At 35.7% G+C, this 21549-nt stretch overlaps 2 protein-coding genes and 1 long non-coding RNA gene across 4 annotated transcripts in view; 2 read left to right on the forward strand and 1 right to left on the reverse strand.

The window, feature by feature from the left end:
• LOC149542990 (inactive glucose-6-phosphate 1-dehydrogenase 4, chloroplastic-like) overlaps window positions 1-21549 on the forward strand; it is a 150125-nt gene that overhangs the window by 103721 nt on the left and 24855 nt on the right. Inside the window, exons 5-8 of the mRNA XM_089797913.1 lie at window positions 10954-11068; window positions 11342-11547; window positions 11801-11909; window positions 11989-12029. Of these exons, the coding sequence (XP_089654039.1) occupies window positions 10954-11068; window positions 11342-11547; window positions 11801-11909; window positions 11989-12029 (471 nt within the window). The remainder of the gene's footprint in view (window positions 1-10953; window positions 11069-11341; window positions 11548-11800; window positions 11910-11988; window positions 12030-21549) is intronic.
• LOC149542991 (uncharacterized) overlaps window positions 1-21549 on the reverse strand; it is a 148019-nt gene that overhangs the window by 102506 nt on the left and 23964 nt on the right. The window lies entirely within an intron of this gene.
• LOC149542992 (uncharacterized) lies at window positions 15828-18557 on the forward strand. Its single transcript, XM_089796527.1, has 4 exons — window positions 15828-17456; window positions 17568-17692; window positions 17787-18063; window positions 18171-18557. Exons 1-4 carry the CDS (start codon window positions 17235-17237, stop codon window positions 18555-18557), a joined length of 1011 nt encoding a protein of 336 aa, XP_089652653.1. The 5' UTR covers window positions 15828-17234.

Here is a 21549-nt window from a genome sequence, read left to right on the forward strand (position 1 = left end):
GATTAGAGCAATCATTGAGTGGCCTACTCCTAAGTATCTTACAGAACTTAGAGGGTTTTTGGGACTCTGTGGTTTCTACCACAGATTTGTTAATGGGTATTCACGACGTGCAGCTCCACTCACAAATTTGACTGAGAAGGGAGCTTTCTTTTGGACTCCTAAGATGCAAGAATTCTTTGAGGTGTTCAAGCAAATTATGACTACTTGCCCAATACTTGCATTGCCAGATTTCACTAAACTTTTTGAGCTACAATGTGATGCTTTTGGAGAGGGGATTGGAGTCGTCCATATGCAGAGCAAGAATCCTATTGCATTTGAGAGTCGAAAGATGAGAGGAGCTATAGCATTTATGATAAGGAAATGTTAGCAATTATGCATGCATTGGCCAAGTTCAAGCAGTACTTACTGGGAAGCAAGTTTGTTGTTAAAACAAACCATTACTGCTTGAGACATTTCCTAGGACAGAGGAATCTTAATGATCATCAACAAAATTGGGTAAGTTGCAATCTTATAACTTTTGACATATCTTTTGTCAAGAGACACAAAATGTTGTTGCTAACACTTTATCTCATCGTCCACATTTAAGCTCTATAAGGTTTCAAAAGATTGGAGGCATGTGATCATAGTAGAATATGCCAAGGACCCTTGGGTTTCAAGCATTACTTAGGGGACCGTTTAGATTAGTCGATACTCAGTCGTGAATGATCTTATTGTTTATAAAGGGAGAACCTTTTTTGACTACGTAATTAGAGGTGAAGAATATGGTTTGTGGTCCTTTCATGATTCACCTATGGAAGGGCATCCTGGATACTTCAAAACCTACAGACAGATTCAGGATAGGTTCTTTTCAAGAGGGTTGAAATCAGATGTTCTTCGATATGTTAGAGAACATCCTCAGAATAATCAAGACCACACATACACTATAGGCTTACTTCGGCCACTTTCAATTCCCGATAGGAAGTGGGAATGCATATCAATGAATTTCATCACAGGCTTACTGAAAGCCCAGGGAAGATATTTTATCTATATAGTTGTTGATCACCTCACCAAGTATGCTCATTTCTTTCCAAATGCAGCTACATGTTCAACTACACAATTAGTGGGTTTATTTTTCCCTGAGATATTCATGTTACATAGGCTACCTAGAAGCATTGTGAGCGACAAAGATAGTTGGCTCATTAGCAAATTTTGGCAAGAGCTATTTAGATTGTTTGGGACCCAACTCACTCCAAGCACCAATTACCACCCACAGACGGATGGACAAAAAGAGATTGTTAACAAATGGGTGGAGGGATATCTCATGAATTACATTGTAGGGAAAAAAAAGTGATGGGTGAAGTGGATTCATCCTTGTGAATATTCCTATAACAGCACTTTCCATCTTACGATTCATATGACCCCATTTATTTTTTTATATGGTTATGAGGCACCTAGTTTCCTTGACTTGTTGATGACTGACAATAGAGTGCCTAGTGCTAGAAAGGTATTGCAGGAGAATCAAGAATTATGAGATCTCTTAGAGAGAATTTTCAGAAGGCAAAAATTCAACAAGAGAATGCACATCAAAAGAGAGTTGGGCATTCATTTGAAGTAGGGGATATGGTGTATTTAATGTTGCAGCCCAATCATCAGTCCACTCTTAAAACGAGTGGTACAAAGAAGCTTAAGCTATGATATTATGAACCTTACATGATCACTAGGTGAGTAGGTGAAGTGTTTTAGGAGATAAAGTTAGAAGCTAACAATAAGGTTCATAATGTTTTCCAGGTGTCACACTTCAAAAAGGTGTTACGACATCATAACATTCCTTCCACAACTCAACCACCCTAGGATGATGAGGGGAGGCTGATTTTGGTGTCTGAAGCCATCCTAAATGTAAGAGAGACGGTTATCGAGGTGGGTTATCAGAGAGTATTTGATTAAATGGAAGGACTTGCTAATTGAAGATGCTACATAGGAGAATGAGGAATTTCTGCAACATTCGTAATCAAGATTGCCTGGCGACAAGCAGTTTCAAGAGGTGCAGATTGTAATGTCCCATTTCTTGTATCCATCTCAGATATCATCTTAGCCTTTATTCTCTCAAAGGCTAAGAGGAGAAACAAGGGAGAAGTCAATTAATTATTTAAAAGGTTACCAATTAAATGAATATTAAAAGGTAACCTTATATTTAATTGATGTAATGAAGCAAAAAATTAAATATGTTTCTAAAAGCTTCTTGAAGTAACCACCTCCCCATGTTTCTAGAAGCTTCTTGAAGGAATCACCTCGTCATGTATCTAGAAGATTCTTGAAGGAACCACTTCCTCATGTCTCCAGAAGCTTTTGGAAGGAACCACCTCCTCATGTTTCTAGAAGCTTCCTAAAGGACCCACCTCCTCATGTCTTTAGAAGCTTCTTGAAGGATCCACCTCCTCATGTTCCCACAAGCTTCTCCTCATGTTTCTAGAAGCTTCTTGAAGTTGAAGGACCAACCTCCTCATATCTCTAGAAGGTTCTTAAATGATAACCCTTCTCATGTTCCTAGAAGCTTCTTGAAGAATCCACCTCCTCTTTAAAAAAAAAGTAAAATTAAGTTTCTAATCATCGAGTTCTTGACAACTGCTTTGATACGTAAATTTGTGGAGCCAAGGGTCTCTACAAAGTTATTCCATTAGTTATTGGGAATGATCACTCCCATTGATAACCATATCTAAGGTGGTGAAAGATCATCTAAAGGGTTGCAGATATTTGGGTGAGAGATATTCAATCTTTCATATTAGTATCATTATGTTCAGATTTCATGGAGGTCAACTTGGTATAAGAGAGCTTCTAAAGACCATTCTCTTGTAAGCCAAGAGTCTTGGCCATCACTCAATGATTGTAATCAGTCAAATACATTTTCATTCTAATACAATGTTTAGATGTTTTTGAAGATTTTTGCAAGCATTTCTATTGTTAACAATTGAAGTTAAGCATATTAGAAGCAAGTCCCTTTGTGTAAAGTGTTTGACAAGATCAAAACCTATAAAAAATTAGAATCTGAATTAGTAAGGGATATTACACATCGCACATTGTTAAAGGATCTGTGTCAGTGTTAAAAACTATGGGTTTCAATTTCAACTTGATAACAATTTCTTTGTTGGTGGCCACTAATTTGCCAAAATGGTCTCAACCCATATTGCGTTTCTTCCAACACTATCTATAGATGCTCAAAAATGGCTTGTGCCTACTCTTTCATCACTAATGCGCACTAACACCTCCCATTTTCTCATATTACTAACTTTGATCTTTTGGCCAACTTGATCATCATTCAGACTTATTCCATAACATTTCAGAACCTCTCCCAACATGCTTTTTTGGTCATTTTCAACCCTTTTGAACCATATGCAGATCATTTCCAAATTGATTCAAAACCATTTCAATGTCATCAAATTCACTTGCAATCAACCCTAAATCAGTCCAGAACATTCCAAAATAACTTTAATCAGTCTGAAACATATTGAAACCAAACCTCGAGTACTTTCAACAAGTTCTAGGCATTGTCGAGTCCCCCAATGCCTAGTCAAACCTATCAAACCCCAATCAAACCTTATCAAATCAACCTAATCAATCATTTGCACCAACGCTTAGGCATTGGCGAGTCTTGCAGTGCCTTATCAACCTAATTTATCAGCAATTGTCATCAATTCAACATATCATCATTAATCGATCCTTGGCATTGCTGAGTCCCTCAATGCCTTGTCAACCTGACCCATCATCATCATCAATCCGATTAGTGACATTGTCGAGTCCCTCAATATTTGATCTTGTCCTTATCTATTTGATTTAGTCACAATGACAGAGTCCATTGATGTTATTCCAACCAATCCTACTATTCAATTTTGATCAATTTGTGTCATTGATAGAGTCCATTAATGCCATACATCGTCAATCCTTGTCCAATCAATCTAACATGTCATCAAATATTGTCAATTTACCTAGCATCATTTATCTAATCAACCTATCATGACTTTTACCTTTCCAACATCATTGCAATTGATTTGCATTTTCATCATAGTCCTTTGAATTGGGTTATGCTTGCATTCATCTCATCATTTGGCCAATCATTTTACTAGTTTGTCCTATAGGGATAAATAACCAACGGTTTATTCCTATTCACTTTATCATTTAACTCATCTCATCTTATTAATTCCCCCTTCTACTAACTTCTTCAATTAATTAATTCTTAATTAATTAATTGTTTAAATTCCATGAAATTTGGGAATTTTCTAATTTTCTAATTTTCGAGTTTGGAGGAGATCATAAGTTTTTGAAATTCAATTTCTAACTCTTACATATTTCCTCTAATTGTGCTTTCACCTGCTATTTTCTAGCTTCCACTCTTACACCTTTTTCCAAATTGTTACAATGTCCTTTCATTTTCTTACGCCTTCCTTGCCATCTTCCCCTAATTTTGCTTACATCTTTCTGTACACATCTCTTACACATTGTCATAATCTGTCATTTTATGATGCATTTTCCAATTTGGATCTCACAATAATGGCAATTTTCCAAGTTGTGCAATTTATGTTTTTGCCTGACATCTTCATTGGAAACATGGTGGAAATTTTAAAAAGTTAGGATTTTTCTAAGACAAAAATCCAAAATGTTAATATTTCAACCCTTGAAGGATTTTATCTTAAGTTGGAGTTAATACATTGCTATCCATTTGCAATTTCAATCAAATTTCTTGAAGGATTCATAAAACCTTTACTTCAGAATTTCATAAGGGAGATCAACTTTTGATTTTCACCTCATAAATCATTGCATTACCTTTGGGGACATGTCGGAAATCCCATGACCTTAGGATTTCCAACCTCACCTTTAATCTGATTTGACTTTAGTTTGCTAAAAAGCCTTGATCTTTCTTGCAAATCTCATCAAATTTTAACTTCATTTTTTAGTTCTTTTAAATCAATTTGGAGTTGATAATTTTAATTGAAAATTCCATTATGGCTAGGCGGGATTTTTGATTTCCTAGTATTTTGCAAGTACGGATATCCTAGGATCTTGAGATTTCCAATCCTCCACTTTGCATGTTCATTTTATCGTTACAAGTTTTCAATGGGTTCCCACTTTTTATCCACAATTTCATCATTCACATGAACTTGGAGTAAAAAACTCTCCTAGGTGACCTTTATGCTTGGCTGGAGATTTTGAAAAGTTGGGATTTTGCAAGGGTGGAAATCCTAGGATCTTACAAATTTCCCACCCTTCTTTGCATGTTGAGATTCCCAACTTGTTTACTTCAATTTTTTGAGCTTGGAGGGTGAGATGGACCATAAAATATAAACCATTTAAGATATTTCATTTTGTATACTTTTAGTTATGTTTTATTTTTTATATAAATACTATTAGGATGTTTGAGAGTGGTTCCAGGCTTATACGAATCACAATAAAGATTTTAGATTTTAGGAGTTTCTAAAAAATTTAGACTTTGCCAAATTTCAAGATTCAACACACCTCCAACAATGTCATCTCCCATAACCTCTCCTCACTTTTCTAAGATGAAGCTGAAAGTTGAACAAGGATTTTCAAAAGATTCTAACTAGTTTCATCACAATTCCCTCGATTCTATATTCTTAGTGAGTGTCAGGGTCAAGGGCATTCCTAGTGTGTGCCAAGATCAAGGGCGTTCTTAATGAGTGCCAAGGACATTCTTAGTGAGTGTCGGACATTCAATTCATTCTTAGTGAGTGTCATGAATCAAGGGCATTCTTAAGTGAGTGTCAAGATAAAGGTTGTTCTTAGTGAGTGCCAAGACACAAGGACATTCTTAGTTAGTGTCAAAATTAAGGACATTATGTGCTCATTTACCAAGGAGTAAAACAATATCCAAAAAAGGAGAATTTCATAATAAGATGGTGACATGGCTCGAGGACTGTTCTCAAATGACCATATAAGGCAATCTAGAGCCCCAAGAAGTCCCCCCCAAAGAGCTTGGAACCTAATTACGAACTCATGCCAAGGGATAAATGTAATGATTAAGAATCATGAAGGAACAAAACAAGACTTAATAGAGGAGAAGAAAATACTATCGTACATCAAGATAAGTTCTACCTTTTGAATCATTCATAGTATTTGCAATTTGAGTATTATGATCTTTTGATTTGATATTTATAAATATATGGTGATTGTAATTTAATGTTGATATTTAATTTTTCAAGGTCGTTGGAATGATATCAGAGTTGCATGATAGAAACTAATCCCATTAAATCAACATTGCTTGAGGGTAAGCAATTTCGAGAAGTGGGGATTGTAATGTCCCCTTTCTAGTGAAATATTTCATAATAAATAATAAAAATATACTACTAAACAATAAATTATTTATTATAATAAGAAAAGAATATAATATAATAATTAATAAATATAGTATAATATATTAATAAACAAACATATTGATATAATATCAAATATTATCATTTATACAATAAAAATATTAAAAAATTGAAATATATGCAGTATATATTATTCATAATTATATATACATTTATAATAATTGATGATAATAATTAATAATAATAAATTATTAAAGAATTACATAATTACAGTTTATTAATAATTAACAACAGATGATAATAATCAATTGATGCGTATGTGTGAGATTGAACTTATTCAAGGGTGTTATCACCATACAAAGGAGGAGCCCTATTAGGCAGGCTTTTCTTAGATCTCATTAGAAGATATTATCAATTCAATACATAATAATGTATTAATAGCTAGATTATTTGTGTATTATTTGTTAATATTAAAATTAACAACATATATAATAATAAATTATTAGCAATTAGATAATCTTATATTTATGTGATCAATCAAAACAATAAAATCCAAACAAATAAAGATTAAGATTATACATCTGAGATTTCAATTAGAGATCACAGTGAGACCGAAAATAATAATATAGGAGTAACAAAATAAAAGCACAATTACTGCAATTCATTAACCAAATCCAACATAGTAATAAACTCCCATCAACATGAAGTCATGAACGCCTCTTCTGGTGCATTTAGTATCTCCATTAACCATGGCTTTCATTACATTGGGTGTAAAAGTTTTAAACAATCGTGGACCTCTATCACAATCATTGATAGAATGACAACAACTCTAAAAACCATTAAAACAATGATACAATTATTAATAAAGAGGATGATTTAGGAAGAGGCACGATTAGCATGATTAAGGGCTGTGTTGCCAAAGGAGCCTAACTCCTCAAATTGCAAGAGAATCATATATAGGCAAAGCAATAGAATCATATATAGGCAAAGCAATAGATTCATAGGAGGAGATTTTCATCATTAAAAAGAAACATTCAAACACCAAACCCATTGAAAGCAGCAGTATAAGTTAGGAATCAAAAAGTGAAAAATAATACAGTCAGCACTGAAATATCGAATCAGCATCCTTCTCCTTAATTTGATCATCCTTCTATCTGGAAATACTTTTCAACGGGAGTAGACAGAGGAAAAGCTAGAGTTGGGGTCGAACATAGATCTCACACTTTATACCATCATAAACAGTGACTAGTATGTCCGTCTTCACAGTCAATTAGCGAGTTGTATATCAGGTCATAATCTTTATATTACGATGCAGCATTCTAGAATGGCAGTGACATTGAAGAATACAAATAAGAAATTGTACTGCAGCCATCTGATAAATTACAGCATTGTTTGCAATAAGGAGAATATTCAAAAAACAATCACAAAATACCTGTAACATTAAAAAGCCAGTTAGTATAACAGAGGAACATCCAGTGATATGGACTAATTACAATACACTCCGGGAAGAAAATTATAGAGGAATCAATTCAAAATAGGCAGCATACAAAATATATACAGCAAATATATATTGATACATATTGTATCACTATACAGATGTTGATATAATCCTTAAATCATACACAGTATGAGTTTCATATCAATAAATTTAATTCTATTACATATCAACATATCCAGAGCTATTATATAGATCCGAATTTTACTTCAATTATACATATCACTACCCTCAAACTTATACTTTTGGAGAACGTAAGAAATCTACTACTGATCGTCAATCCAATCTCTGCATAATATTAACCATGACCATGCATATGCAAAGATTTAACAAAGATAAGGCCTTGAAATTGAAATTAGCACTAACTAGTCTAAAATTCCTCAAGACTATATAGGGGACATTAAAATATACTTGACTACCTTAGCCCAACTCTCACTCACACCCCCTAACTGACTTGACTACCCAACGAGCTGAAGTTGCTCAAACTCATCCCTTAGGCTTGGGCGCTTGAAAATTGCTATAAACTAAGACAACTTAGACCACCACTACTAGGCTAAAGCAAAATGAGGGAGCCCATTTGCAATGGGACGGTGGTGTGAAAATCTCACATCATGTACATTGAGGTAAAACTCCTCAATCATGCGAAGCCCTAGGATGACATTCATTTCATCCAAACTCACAACATAGTAATCAGCCTCAAACTCATTATCATTCAACCTTAGGGTGTGGTAGAAAATCAGCCTACTAAAAGTGACTACAAATCCATCTACCTCTCTCACTTTGAAACCCAAAAACTCCTCTATCTGAATCCCACACCTAGCCACGAATTTGTCATGTCCCCTTTTCAAATAATTAAAAAATAATAATCTTTGCTAAGGCAGGCAGGCCCAAGAAAGTGAAGTTTCGGAAAAAGGGGGTTAATCTTTGGAAACCGTTTGAATAATAAATGAAAATTATTATTAAAATATGTTTCATTAACCTCTCTTGGACGTGAGTTACAGTTATGCCCTCTTTTAAGGGGGTTTGGAGGCATTTTGGGCTGATTCCAGAACTTGATTTTGCTCATTTTCTTTGTTATTCTTTAGAGGCTGCCAAACCTGTGGAGAAGGAGACCCAAGAACGGGAGTTTACAGGTTTCCATGGAGACCCAAGAACGGGAGTTTGCAGGTTTCCAGGAAGGCTAAGGACGGGAATTTGAAGCCATTCCATGTGCATGCTCATACAGAGTTTGCCTTTGTGCTGAACAATGCAGATTTGTGGGTTTTCGGGTGTGTTTTTTGTATGAGTTTGGTGTTTTCAGTTGAGTATTTCATATCAGTTTGGGTTGCTTCTGTATTTCAGACTTTAAGGTATTAAAATAGAGCTGAATATATGTATTGGGACGTGATTAAACTTCTGAGATAGATTATTAGTGTTTTTGTGGTGTTTCCGGGCATTTTTGTGTTAATTTCGGGAGCCCGATGAGCATAGTTTTTGTCCTACATTTGAGAACTGTTGTGTAAAGGCTATACGGATCTGGAAATGTCATTTTGTAGGCTGTTATGCTGCTGAAATTTCTGTAAAAATGTCCACTTTCAGATTTATTAATAATTTGTGAAGCTGTGAAGCTTTTGGCACAATTTCTGACATACCCGATTTGGGGTTTCTTGAGAAATTTGGTGGATCTTTGTGATATTAGTTGTTTGATTTTAAAGATCTGATTAAAAGTTGGAAATATCATACAAAATCAGTAAAGGGACATTACAGAGTTCCTCTTCAATGAAATTATGTGTGGCCTCTGTATCAAGAAAGGTGATCACTTGCTACCCTGCTAAGACCCTTCTCATCCGAATGATTCCTCATTCTAAATGCTAGAAAGATGTGCTACAAGTGTCTCATCTTCCTACTCAGTAATTGGCCTCTTTGACGCACCTTCTTCCTCACTGGCACTGTGCACAGTCTACTGGTCTGAATTTTCAGAACTTGTGTGATCACCTAAAAGGTGCTCCATCTTGTTTTCCTTCCTTTTTTAAATGCACTAGTGATTAGGGTCCCATAGTTCGTTGCATTTAAGGCACAAATTTCCATGTCTCAAGTCATTCAGGGACTCATCATGGAGCTTTTGAAATGGTTTCTTTTGCTGCTCTCAACTTTTCTGAAAAGTTTTTGTCATTTTTGTTTGGAAAGTGTTTGAAAGATGACCTGTCCCTCAAATCAAAGTAAAAAGTTAGGTGAGATAGTCTCCCTTTCTGAGATTCCAAGATTCTGAACACAATGGGACCTGATGTAGCTCTTGCTACTGCCAAGCTTCATCATTGACTAGATCCTATTTATCAGACTTCCTGGTGTGATGCTGACAGCTGGCCAAATTGACAATTTCATCCTAGAGTTTATTTATTGAAATTTACCTATAATTTGACTAAACTCCTAGAGTTAGTTTGGTTACCACATTCTGGGGAAAATTCACCAGCTGAGGATGCTTGTATCTGGTTGGGAGTTCAAATCTCATGCAATTTCACTCTCACATCTGTATCTTGCATTTGGGCAGGTGTTGCTGACCAAAGAATCTTTTAAAAAAGATTAGGCAATTTATGCTTCTCCACTGTGTTTCTGAATTTACTCTTCTTTGCAATATACTGTTAATTTGTTTTCTTTCAGAATGATGATTGTTCTTGCGAATAGACAGGAATTTGAGCCTTTATCACCTGATACATGAAGATTAAATGTTTTCTGGTGGATTGGGCATTCATGAATTATAGAGTCTACTTTTATGGGAATATAAACATAACTTGAATGGTGTGGTAATAATTGTTCACTTCCGATGCATCCATTATTCATTGTATCCAAACGTGATTTGCTTGGAAGCCTAATCATATTTAGAGATGTTCCATCTTAAATTGGGTTGTGGGTTTGCTCTGCAACACCTAATTTTTGTGTTTAGACTTAGGTCAAAGGCACAATAGACATATCATTCTACAGGTTTCTTTTTATTTGCACTTAATGTAACAGATACTGAAACAGATCCTTGTAATTAGTCTATTTTGAAGGAAGGGTCATCTGCTTCTCAAATAATTTGGGATCTCTCTAGTTAAAAGTTCCATTTGGATCAAGAATATATTTCATAGAATATCAATTTTGCATTTTAAGCAAATCCGTTGATTCCATCATAACTATTTACAGGGAAGATTGTGATGAAAAGGTGGATGCTTTTCTCAAGAGGACATACTATCAGTTTGGAGGCTATGATAATTGTGAAGGCATGACAAACCTTGATTCTCAAATGCAGAAGCTGGAGGTAATCGCATAAATTATGAGGATGCATATTGATTCTCTAAAATCTAGTAAAAGTGGTCACATAGGCTATTCATTCTTTTGTACATTATTCTCCTGTTGTTTGGCTCCCACGTTTTACCTAGATGCAGAGGACTGCTCCACTTCTTTTCCTTGTTGCTCTGAAGATGTTGAAGTGTATTTTACTTTTTTCGTTTATTGGTACATTTTAGTTTTGTATCTGTTCCATATGCTGCATGTGAATATAGAAAAGACAATTTGTTTCTCCACTTTCCAGGCTGATGGAAGAGCAAACCGAATATTTTACCTGTCTGTACCGCAAGGAGCCCTTCTTGATGTCGCAACATGCATAGCAGATAAGGCTCAGAGCAGAAGGGGATGGAACCGTATAATTATTGAGAAGCCTTTTGGCTTCGATACAGAATCATCAGCCAAGTTGACATGGGGGTTGCTTTCTAAATTCTATGAAGAACAAATTTACAGGTTTGTTTTCGTCAACCTACATAAGAGATGAAGTCTTAGGAAATCCAAATAATGCACAATAGACATTTATAAAATTATAACATAGTATTAATGGGTTACACCAAAAAGAATATGGATATCCATGAAGCAATATGGGAGTATCCTGAAAGCAAAATTCAAGGATATATTTCTCTACTGAGCTAAGCAAGATTTATGAGATAACTTGATATTGCACATAAAAGCAGAATTTGTTCAATCAATGCATTTATTGCAGGATAGACCACCGTCTTGGAAAGGATCTCATTGAGAATCTTACAGTTTTACGCTTCTCTAATCTTGTCTTTGAGCCTTTATGGAACCGTCAATACATACGAAATGTACAGGTACATCATTTGAGAATTACAGGTTTACTAGACATTTTGATTGCATCCTGATAAGAAGTATATATGTTTTGGACAACAGGTAATAGTATCAGAGGAATGGGGAATTGAAAGAAGTGGACGGTAATGGAACTTCTCTCTAATTTATAATTAAGTTTCCTTTCTTCTGTAATCGATTGCTCGAAAAGGTGGCATCTTGAATATCAAAGAAGTGCATTTCTCTGTTTTGTTTTCTGTGTCTTTTTGATAATTAGATTTTCTCTAATTAAAAAATATGGTTATGTAGCATCAGGAACAACTGCAGTTTAGGCATATGAATGTACCATCTTACAAATCAAGCAGTTCCTATTAAAAGCATTGAATGCTAATTAAAAAGCTTACTTATCAAGCATTCTAAATGTGTTAATTGGCAACATGAGCAGACACAAATCACTTCAAGGAATAAAAAGGCGTAGATGTGTTATTACATGCACATGTCATCTAAGTTGTTGGTGCAGTAGCATCCAAGCAAACTAGCAATCAGCATCAACCAGAAATATTTTTAGGTTTTGTTTTCAGATTGGCTTTGTTTTGTTCATGTTTTCCATTTGTCAACCCCAGAAAAACTTAAATATGATCAAAAGTGCAATTTCAAAGTTTTCTCATGTCACAGTTTTAAAGCTCTGCAGGAAGTTTTCAGAAATTAGTTTTGAAAAACCCATAGGGACTTGAGTGAGATCCTTTTCCAAAAGTATTCTTGGAGGTACTACATAGAATATGTAAAAAGAATCAAGGTTATATCCAATTTGGGAAATTATAATGCCTGAAGTTTGTCAAAAAATGTTAATAGTTTATGGTAAATTTAATATTTCAAAATTCTGGTAAGCCGGAGTGAAATCCTTAAGCAGGGGATCTTGATATTTGATCCCAAGCATACTCACTGATCATCATGCGAAACAGACATCTTTCAATTTTCCACCTACTGGCACCTGATTCCAAACAAATAGAATATTATTCAATTGTTTTATTAATATTGATAGCACGGTTTTTTAATATCGATAGCAAGTATAATACTATTTCATATCCAAGTCATTTCCATGGAAAAGACAAACTAAAATTTAAAAAGGTGTGGAAAACTAAAGGCTATACTTTGGATCGGAATCAAAGGAGTCTTTCTGAGAATAAAAACATGAAATAACAATATGATGCAGCACTCAAAGGAATTAAAAATAGAGAAAAACAAGAAGTCTCCCTACGTGCGTTGGAAAAGAAAAGGTCATTCATTGGGAGGAAGACAGAATAAAAGTGAAAAGCATAAACAACATCAAGGGGAAGCTTGTCAAGATAAGAAAGGGAGATGAATGAAAGCTACATGAGGAGGAATAAGACAGGCAGTAATTGTGCTGGTATAGAAAGAGAAATTAAGAATAAAGGAAGCTTCAAACAGGAATAGCCAAATTTGATTTGGGGCTTACTTTTCTATTGTATCAATTTGAATAGAACATTTGTGAGCCAAAATGCTTCTCTTCGCAATTGAAATAAAAGAGAATTATTTTCTAATGTATGAGATTTATCTGGCATAGCTGCAGACTAAGCCAGTTTAGTAAATTCTCTCAATTTGATCTGCATTTTTGTGGATCACTTTATGGAAATGTGGGGATTTGAATGGTAACTCCCTTTACAGATGCACCAATTTATTATTGCACCACGAGCCTGAGGACAAGGTTTTCAAGGTGGCATCTTAATGTGCATAATCATCAAAATAGTGCTGATTACTCACATTCTATATTTTTAAATCAAGGTCTTTATGGAAGGATGTTGTTTCGTGTCAAATATGACTAACTGTTATTTCATGCGTTGCAACAAGAAAGATTCTAGCAAGCCACAACCTGTGTTGGAGTTACAATTTTTAAAATTGATAACTGACTTTAATTTAATGTTCTTGATGGTAGGTCCAGAAGCAAAAGCAAAAATTTCAGACATGAATTCAAAAGAGCCACAGCTAATTAAATATTCTTGTGTGTTTCAGCTCTATTAAGAATTATTAATCAAATCTGTTCTCAGGCTGTAGACAAGTTTGTTTCAAATAATAGAGAGAAGATTCACAATACATTTGCAGATTTTTTTTCTGAGTCTGTATATAGTTTACAGAAGGATAATTGCAGTGCTTTTTGATACGTCTGTAGTCTATTCAAAGTATTGCTAGTCTACTCATTTTATAAGGGGAAATCTCTGAACTTGAAATCAGTTGTAATTATTGATTGTAATATTCAAGAGTTGGTTCTTTCAGATTTTATGAGTTGGTGCTCAGATCATTGAATTGTGATTTTTGATGAGTTGGTGCACTTAAGGAAATTCGCGATTCCCTAAAATATAGTAAATTCTTCAACTGTAGATCCTCGCAGCGTTTCTCACCACTGTTTTTCCCATCCTAGGATTCCACATAAAATCTTGTGCATTGTCTCTTTGTGTGGTTGCATCTCCTCCTGATTTTAGTTTCAGTATTTTTTATTTGAATTAGGCCCTTACAAGATTTTATCAATATTTTAATTTGGTCAAGATTTAAAGTTTATATTTACTATTGATTCAATAGGTATCAAAGCCAAGTATTTGGAAAAGACTTAATCAGGTTAAGTAGATCTTGGATATAGAATGCATGGCTAGTTTGAAGGGATCTTCTTCTACTAAGACAACTTTGTTTAGTGGCATCAACTATGCTGTTTGGAGTATAAAAATGGAAAGCTATGTGTCTTTTCTAGGTTTTGATGCTTGGATGTTTGTGGTAAAAGGGCATACTATACCTAAAACTCCTCTAACTGATCCTACTTATAAGACAAAATATGAAAACAATGCTCAGACCAAGAATGTTATCTTTTGCAGATTATCTAACACTGACTTTGTTAAAGTGATGCATTGTCAGACATCTAAGGCTAAATGGGACAAGTTGAAGAACATCTAAGAAGGGATGATAAATTAAAGCAAGCAAAGTAATAAACTTACAAAGGCGAGTTTGAAGGCTTGAAGATGAAGGGAGAAGAATGAATTGCAGACTATCTCCTTAGACTTGATGAGATAATAAATGCAATCAAGAATATTGGAGAAAAAATAAATTACTGTTGTTGTACAAAAGGTTGTAAGATCTCCACCTTTTAGGTATAATGCAAACTTCATCTATAGAAGAAGCAAGAGATCTTAGCACAATTACAATCGATGACTTAAATGGCATCCTAACAAGTTACAAAATGAGAATGGTTGGTGAAGATGCACAGAGAAAATATGCTTTTAAAGCAATTACAAAGGCAAAAGAAGAAAGTTTAGAGTTAGATAGTGTCATCTCCCCTTTTCTAGCCAGTAGGTTTTATTGTGCCATTAGTCCATTTTGCCTTGGTCTCATGGGCAAACCAGGTTTTCTATGTGGTCAGAGTAGTTTTTGGTCTAGGCGATTTCAGTCGTGAACAAATCGGGGTTGTTTTAGTGAGGTTTCTAGACACTTACTATTTTTAGCTTAGTTACCGGATTCGCCTGGAAATGGCCGGATCCGGACTCGGGTCCGATTCGGATCCGGATCCATGTATGGATCCGTGAGGATCCGGGCAAGATTACGAATCCTGCTCGGATCCTCGAGGATCCACGCGCAGATCCGCGTGAATCCGCGGCAATGACAGGAGGAACTTGCAAAAACGTGGGCCCATTATCATTTTTTAATTTTTTTTTTTGCCCTAAACCCTAAAAACGACCCTTTAAATCACAATGCAAGTTCATTTGCTCTCTCATTTTGCTCTCTCATACTTGCTAGTTTGAAGTGAAGTGTTTGGATTCGAAGGAGATCGGTTGTGGAGCTTCAAATACCTTGCAAGAAGTGTTTAAGGTATGCATTTCAACCATATTCTTGAATTCTTTCATAGATTATTGATTTATTTTTAGTTTTCCAAATTTTCAAGTTTTTGTGCAAGTGTGAAGCATGGTTTTCTTTCACTTTTTTTTTCTAGATTGCAAGAATAGAACAATGAGTAGTCAAGGCTCAGTGGGTGGGGGTGGGGCTGCATCACCAAGCTTCAAAATTGATAAAGGGTCTCCTTTATGGAGACACACAACAAGAGTTGCACAATGTCCTGGGGGTGGGGCATACATATGGAAATGTAATTTTTGCAACATACAACACAGAAGCTCCTATTCCCGAGTGAAACTACATTTTTTGGGCCCTGCGGGTGAAGGAATTCACATGTGTCAAGGTAGTGATAAGAAGGGATTACCAATTGCACAAATAGCAGCATTAGCAAAAGAGCAAGATGATGCTGATAGAGCAGTTGCAAAAGCAAAACGTGGTGCTTCCAAAAAAACAAATATACCAACACCATCATCTGATCAAACAAACACAAGAACACATCCTTTTTTGCCTATGCCAACTACAAATGATGAAGATGAAGACCCATCTCCACTCACCTGCAAGAGAGGCCCACTAGATAGGGCATTCCAAATTGAAAAGAGAGACATTGCTGATCACAAAATTGGACGTTGTTTAATTGCAAATGGTGTTTCATTTAATTTTGCTAGATCACCTTATTTTAGGGAGATGGTGGAAGCAATAAATGATGCACCCCATGGTTACAAACCGCCTGGTTATGAGAAGTTGCGCACTACCATATCACATGATGAGAGGAGAAATGTAGAGGCTCAACTTCAACCAATAAGAGATTTTTGGGTTCAATCGGGTGTGTCTATTGTTTCGGATGGTTGGAAAGATTGTAGAAACCGTCCATTGATCAATGTTATTGCTGTATGCCCTAAGGGGGCAATGTTCTTGAAGGCAGTTGATTGTGAAGGGCAAGTGAAAGATGTAGAATTTATTTCACGCATTCTCATTGATGCCATAGAGTCAGTGGGTCCTGATAATGTTGTCCAAGTGGTCACGGACAATGCAAAAGTTTGCAGGGTTGCAGGGATAATTGTAGAGTCTAGATATGATCATATCTTTTGGACACCATGCACCGTCCACTCTCTCAATTTAGTGATGAAAGCAATTGGCACCGAAATAGATTGGGTGAAAAGGATATATGAAGAAGCTGAAGAGATTCAAATGTTTGTGACAAATCACCACATGTCACAAGCAATTTTTAGGAGTTTCTCGGACTTGGAGTTATTGAAGGTAAATTTTTATATTTAATATATAATTGAATATTATTGGATTCCACAATTATTAATTTTTGTTGTTGTTTACATTAACATGTTTTAATTTTTAAATGTTTTACTAACTTGAGTTTAACATGTTCTTAAGTTGCTGAAACCTGCTTTGCCTCTCACACAATCGTCTTGAGACGACTTGTGAAGGTAAAAGAAGCATTGAAGCATATGGTCATTAGCCCCCAATGGGGCATTTGGAAGAATTCCAATACAGCAAGGGCTTTAAATGTGAGAAGAATGATACTAGATGAGGATTGGTGGGGTCTTGTGAGTTATGTGTTGGAAATCACCGATCCAATAATGGCAATGCTTCTCTTCGCAGATAGTGATGAGCCATGCCTTGGGGATATTTATGATTCCATGGATAGTATGCTGGAAAAAATTAAAATGGTAAGTTTTACGCTCTTTTACAACAATTTTTTATTTGAGAGATATCTAGATTCTAAAGTTTAAATTGACATATTCAATAATTATAATTATTATTCATATTTCATATCTTAGGTCATACAGAGGAGGGAGAATGATCCTGAGGACACCCTTTACAAGAAGGTGGAAAAAATTGTTCATCATCGATGGAACAAGATGGCCACACCTTTGCACCTCCTTGCATATGCTCTATCCCCGAGGTACTGTAGTTCTTATCAAATGTTTGTGCTTATTTTATCCAATGTTTGTGCTATTGATATTTGATAGTGTTCAATTGTCTTTTGTTATCCCCAGGTACTATAGTGCAGATGTACTTCGCTTTCCAGGTAGAGTGCCACCATTTAGAGATGCAGAGGTTGCAGATGGGTATAAGAGGGCACTAGCTAAGATATTCCAAGATCCAAAGATTGGGGCAATTGTGAGGAGTGAATTTGCTGCTTTCAACTCAGGTGAGGATTTCAACCCTATTGCCATAACAGACCAAAGCAGGATGGGTGCCATCAAATGGTGGTACCTTCATGGGCAAGCCTTCACGTACCTCCAACCTCTTGCCATAAAGGTCCTATCCCGAGTAAGTTTGTAAAATTAAGCTTAAGGTTAACATTCTCAATTCCTTGAATTTATTATTTAATTTATTTATCTTGATTGTTGTATTGATAATTTTTTATTTCTCTTTAGGTTGCCAGCTCTTCTGCCGCTGAGCGGAATTGGAGTACTTACTCCTTTATCCACTCAATCAAACGCAACCGGTTGGCTCCAAAAAAATCAGTAGACCTTGTGTTCATTCACAACAATTTGCGCTTGTTGTCATGGAAGGACCCTAAGTACAAGAAGGGGCCCGAAAAGCTTTGGGATGTAGCACCCGAGACTCCTGATTTAGATATGACCATCCAGGATCTTGCTAGATCCACTTTGATTGATGTGGATGATGAGGAGGAGGATTATGAGTTAACAATCCCCTCTACTACTAGTGGTTTGGGTTCCTCTATTGATACAGATGCAGCACTTGCAGCTCACCAGTACCCCTCTAATGCGGATTTTCTTGAAAATCCATTTGATGATTAAATAAAAAACTTCAGTGTTGACTCTTGACTCTTTTATGAGTAAATCATGTTATAAACTTTAAGTTTAATAATCTATATTTTGAATGTTACAAACTTTCACTTTCAGTAATTCAATGTGAATGTGTTGATTTTCTTTATAATCGTGAAAATAGATTAATTATCAATGTCATTGATCAAGTATACTAGATTCATAGATGCATACTAGAATCATAGATTCATACTATGAAATGATTTAGTTTTAGAATTATGTATATTTCTCTTATTTTTTAGTATATATAATGCATATATATATATATGCACGAATCCTCCACGAATCATAATTGGGAAAAAAAAAAATCCCGAATCCACGGATCCGATTCACGTGCCCGAATCGGATTCGTGTCACGAATCGGCAACTAAGATTTTTAGTAAGTCAAAAAGCTCAACATTCTTGGCATTTTAGGATTCGATAAGGAGCGTCTCTTCAAGAGCTTTCTGACAAGCTATCACACATGAATATCCGAGTCCGAATGATTAGATATTTTAATGCCTGATGATTTAATTGATTGATTAATAAAGTGAATTTATAAAATAAGTTCACATTATTAATTATCACTTTATTATTATGGTCACTTTATTTCCCTAGTGGAAATAAAGAAACAGAAATGGGAATGCAAAGAGTCATTTGTTTGTTCTTAAGAGTTGCAGGGTCAACACATCCATAAGGGTCTTGCAACGGTTAGATGTAACTGTGAGTTTGCAGATTTTTCAGCAGTTTGTATCTCCTTATGGCCAATGGATGTGCGAGTAGTTTGTTTTGGGACTCAAATATTGACATAGATGACAGTATAGCTTGGGTGGATTCCATTGATAGTCTTCACCACTTTTGGCATGGTGTAGGTGAGGTTCGAATTGAGCTATAGGAGCCTGATAATCTTCTTGGACCCATTTCGATTTTAATGGAGTTCTCGTATGTGCGAGACTTGGATAGTGGGTATGGTGTATGTATTTGCACAGTTGATGGAGGTAAGACAGGTTGGCTTTCTAAGTCGCTCCTCATTGAGATATTCACTCATGTGACATGTACTGTTAGACTACCCCACCATTTTCAGCATGGTGGCCTGGTGATCGGGTTAATTGGGTAGGCACTATCATCTCCACTGGTATAGGTTTTACAAGAGCTAAGTTTTTATATCAAGGATATCACACAAGTCTGCACTTGGGATCTGGGTGGAGCATTCACATGGATGGTTAGTGATCAGGGAGTTGGGAGCGATTTGTTGCATTCCATTCTCTTTGAAGATTGGTATATTGTAGAGCTTCCGCCACCTCATGATATTGGAGGTGTGTGTAGTTACAAATGGAGTGAGGTTCTCAGTCGGGTAGTGGGTATTTCCTTTTATGATAGTGGCGCATGGCAGGTTTTCCCGAATGAGTACATACATGAGAAGTTTTGGATGTCAGATATCCAATTGATTGATGTTTGGATTCATGACTTTGGGGTTAGAGATGTTTACATCACCATAGCCAAGCAGTTGGACAAGGTATCATCTTTGAGGCAGATCTTGGATCCAGGCATTTGGTTCCAGCTTACAGATGCAGATTGCTTGGGGGCAAGTAATCTTTGGGAAGGGAGGGCTCTCATGTCCTCTTTTCTAGCCAGTGGGTTGTGATGGAGCCCTATTTTTCAGGGAAAAATCTAGGGATCCATTTATGATGTTGGAGATAGAAAATCCATATGATCATGGAGCTCAAAGGCAAAGATGTGAATACATACACAGTCAACAACCTAATCAGCAGGGACATTGAAATACTTATCTTTTTAGTATTGAATCTGCTCAAGTGAGCATATGCCTTTTGGTATTACCAGTTGTATGAGTCTAAAATCAAGAGGGCCTCATAAATGCAGGATAGAGAGACAAATCAGAAAAACAACATTTTACTCATATCGATAAAAGGCAGGTTTGAAACGGTGACAGTCAAATCTGCAAGCACTCAAATTCAAAATTCAAAACAGTAAGATAGATTCAAACAAATGTTTGTAAAGATGCCAATATAGATAGGGTCGTTGCTATGGTAAAGTGTTTTCAACCTTGATCTTAATATGCAAAGTCAGGTGTAGGAGGCTTCCAAGTTAAAGAGATGAGATGAAGTGCCAAGGTTATTCTCCTAAAACTGTAACTCACAACCTACTGATTCGTCAGCTGTGCAAACAAAATAAGTGGCAGAGGCTAAAGATGTTGTCAGTCAGAGGCCATACACCTGATGTTGTCACCTACAGCAACCTCATTAATAGACTTTGCAGTTGGCAGTTCGTGAAGACTTTTTGACTACCAAACTAAATGTTGAGAATAGAAGAATGTGCAGATTATCTCTTCAGGGATGATGTTTGTTTGATCCAACATATTCTGTACATGCACTGTTGTGGGTGATGCACAGGATACAACAACAATAGTTTATGAGCAGTTCACCGTGGCAGCTATATTCCGAAGTAACTCATATCTCAAACACACAAGTATTAAATCTTATTGCATTTCCTTCAAAACTATAAGATAATAATTTATGGATGCAACAGGCGAGTCCATTTCAAACTCCAGTTGTATATCATGCATATATTTTTATATATAAAACATTTTAGTAGGGGAGTTTGGATAATGTTGTGTTTACTAAGGATCTGCATAGAGGAATTCAGAATATGCATCTCTATTTTCAAAACAGAAAACAGATGATGTACAACTAGATAGCATAAGCAAAGACAATATCAAAGATGATTTCTTCCAGCAGTACCAAGCTCCAGTTGAGCAAAGGCAATAACTATATTTTCTATGCCACATGATAACCTGGAGTGTTTATACAGCAACATCAATTACAGTGCATACATATTTGAATAAAGTCAATGGGAAAGGACGATTTTGTTAAGTATAGATTTTATTTCTGTTAAGAAATTTAAGGAATCTTAAGTGAAGAAATGATTTTGGACGAACATCAGAAATAGAAGAGATTGAAAATACAAA

The sequence above is a fragment of the Cupressus sempervirens genome, chromosome 8, assembly GCF_028749045.1.
Source record: "Cupressus sempervirens isolate cs-2001-9-10 chromosome 8, ASM2874904v1, whole genome shotgun sequence".
NCBI classification, from domain to species: domain Eukaryota; kingdom Viridiplantae; phylum Streptophyta; class Pinopsida; order Cupressales; family Cupressaceae; genus Cupressus; species Cupressus sempervirens.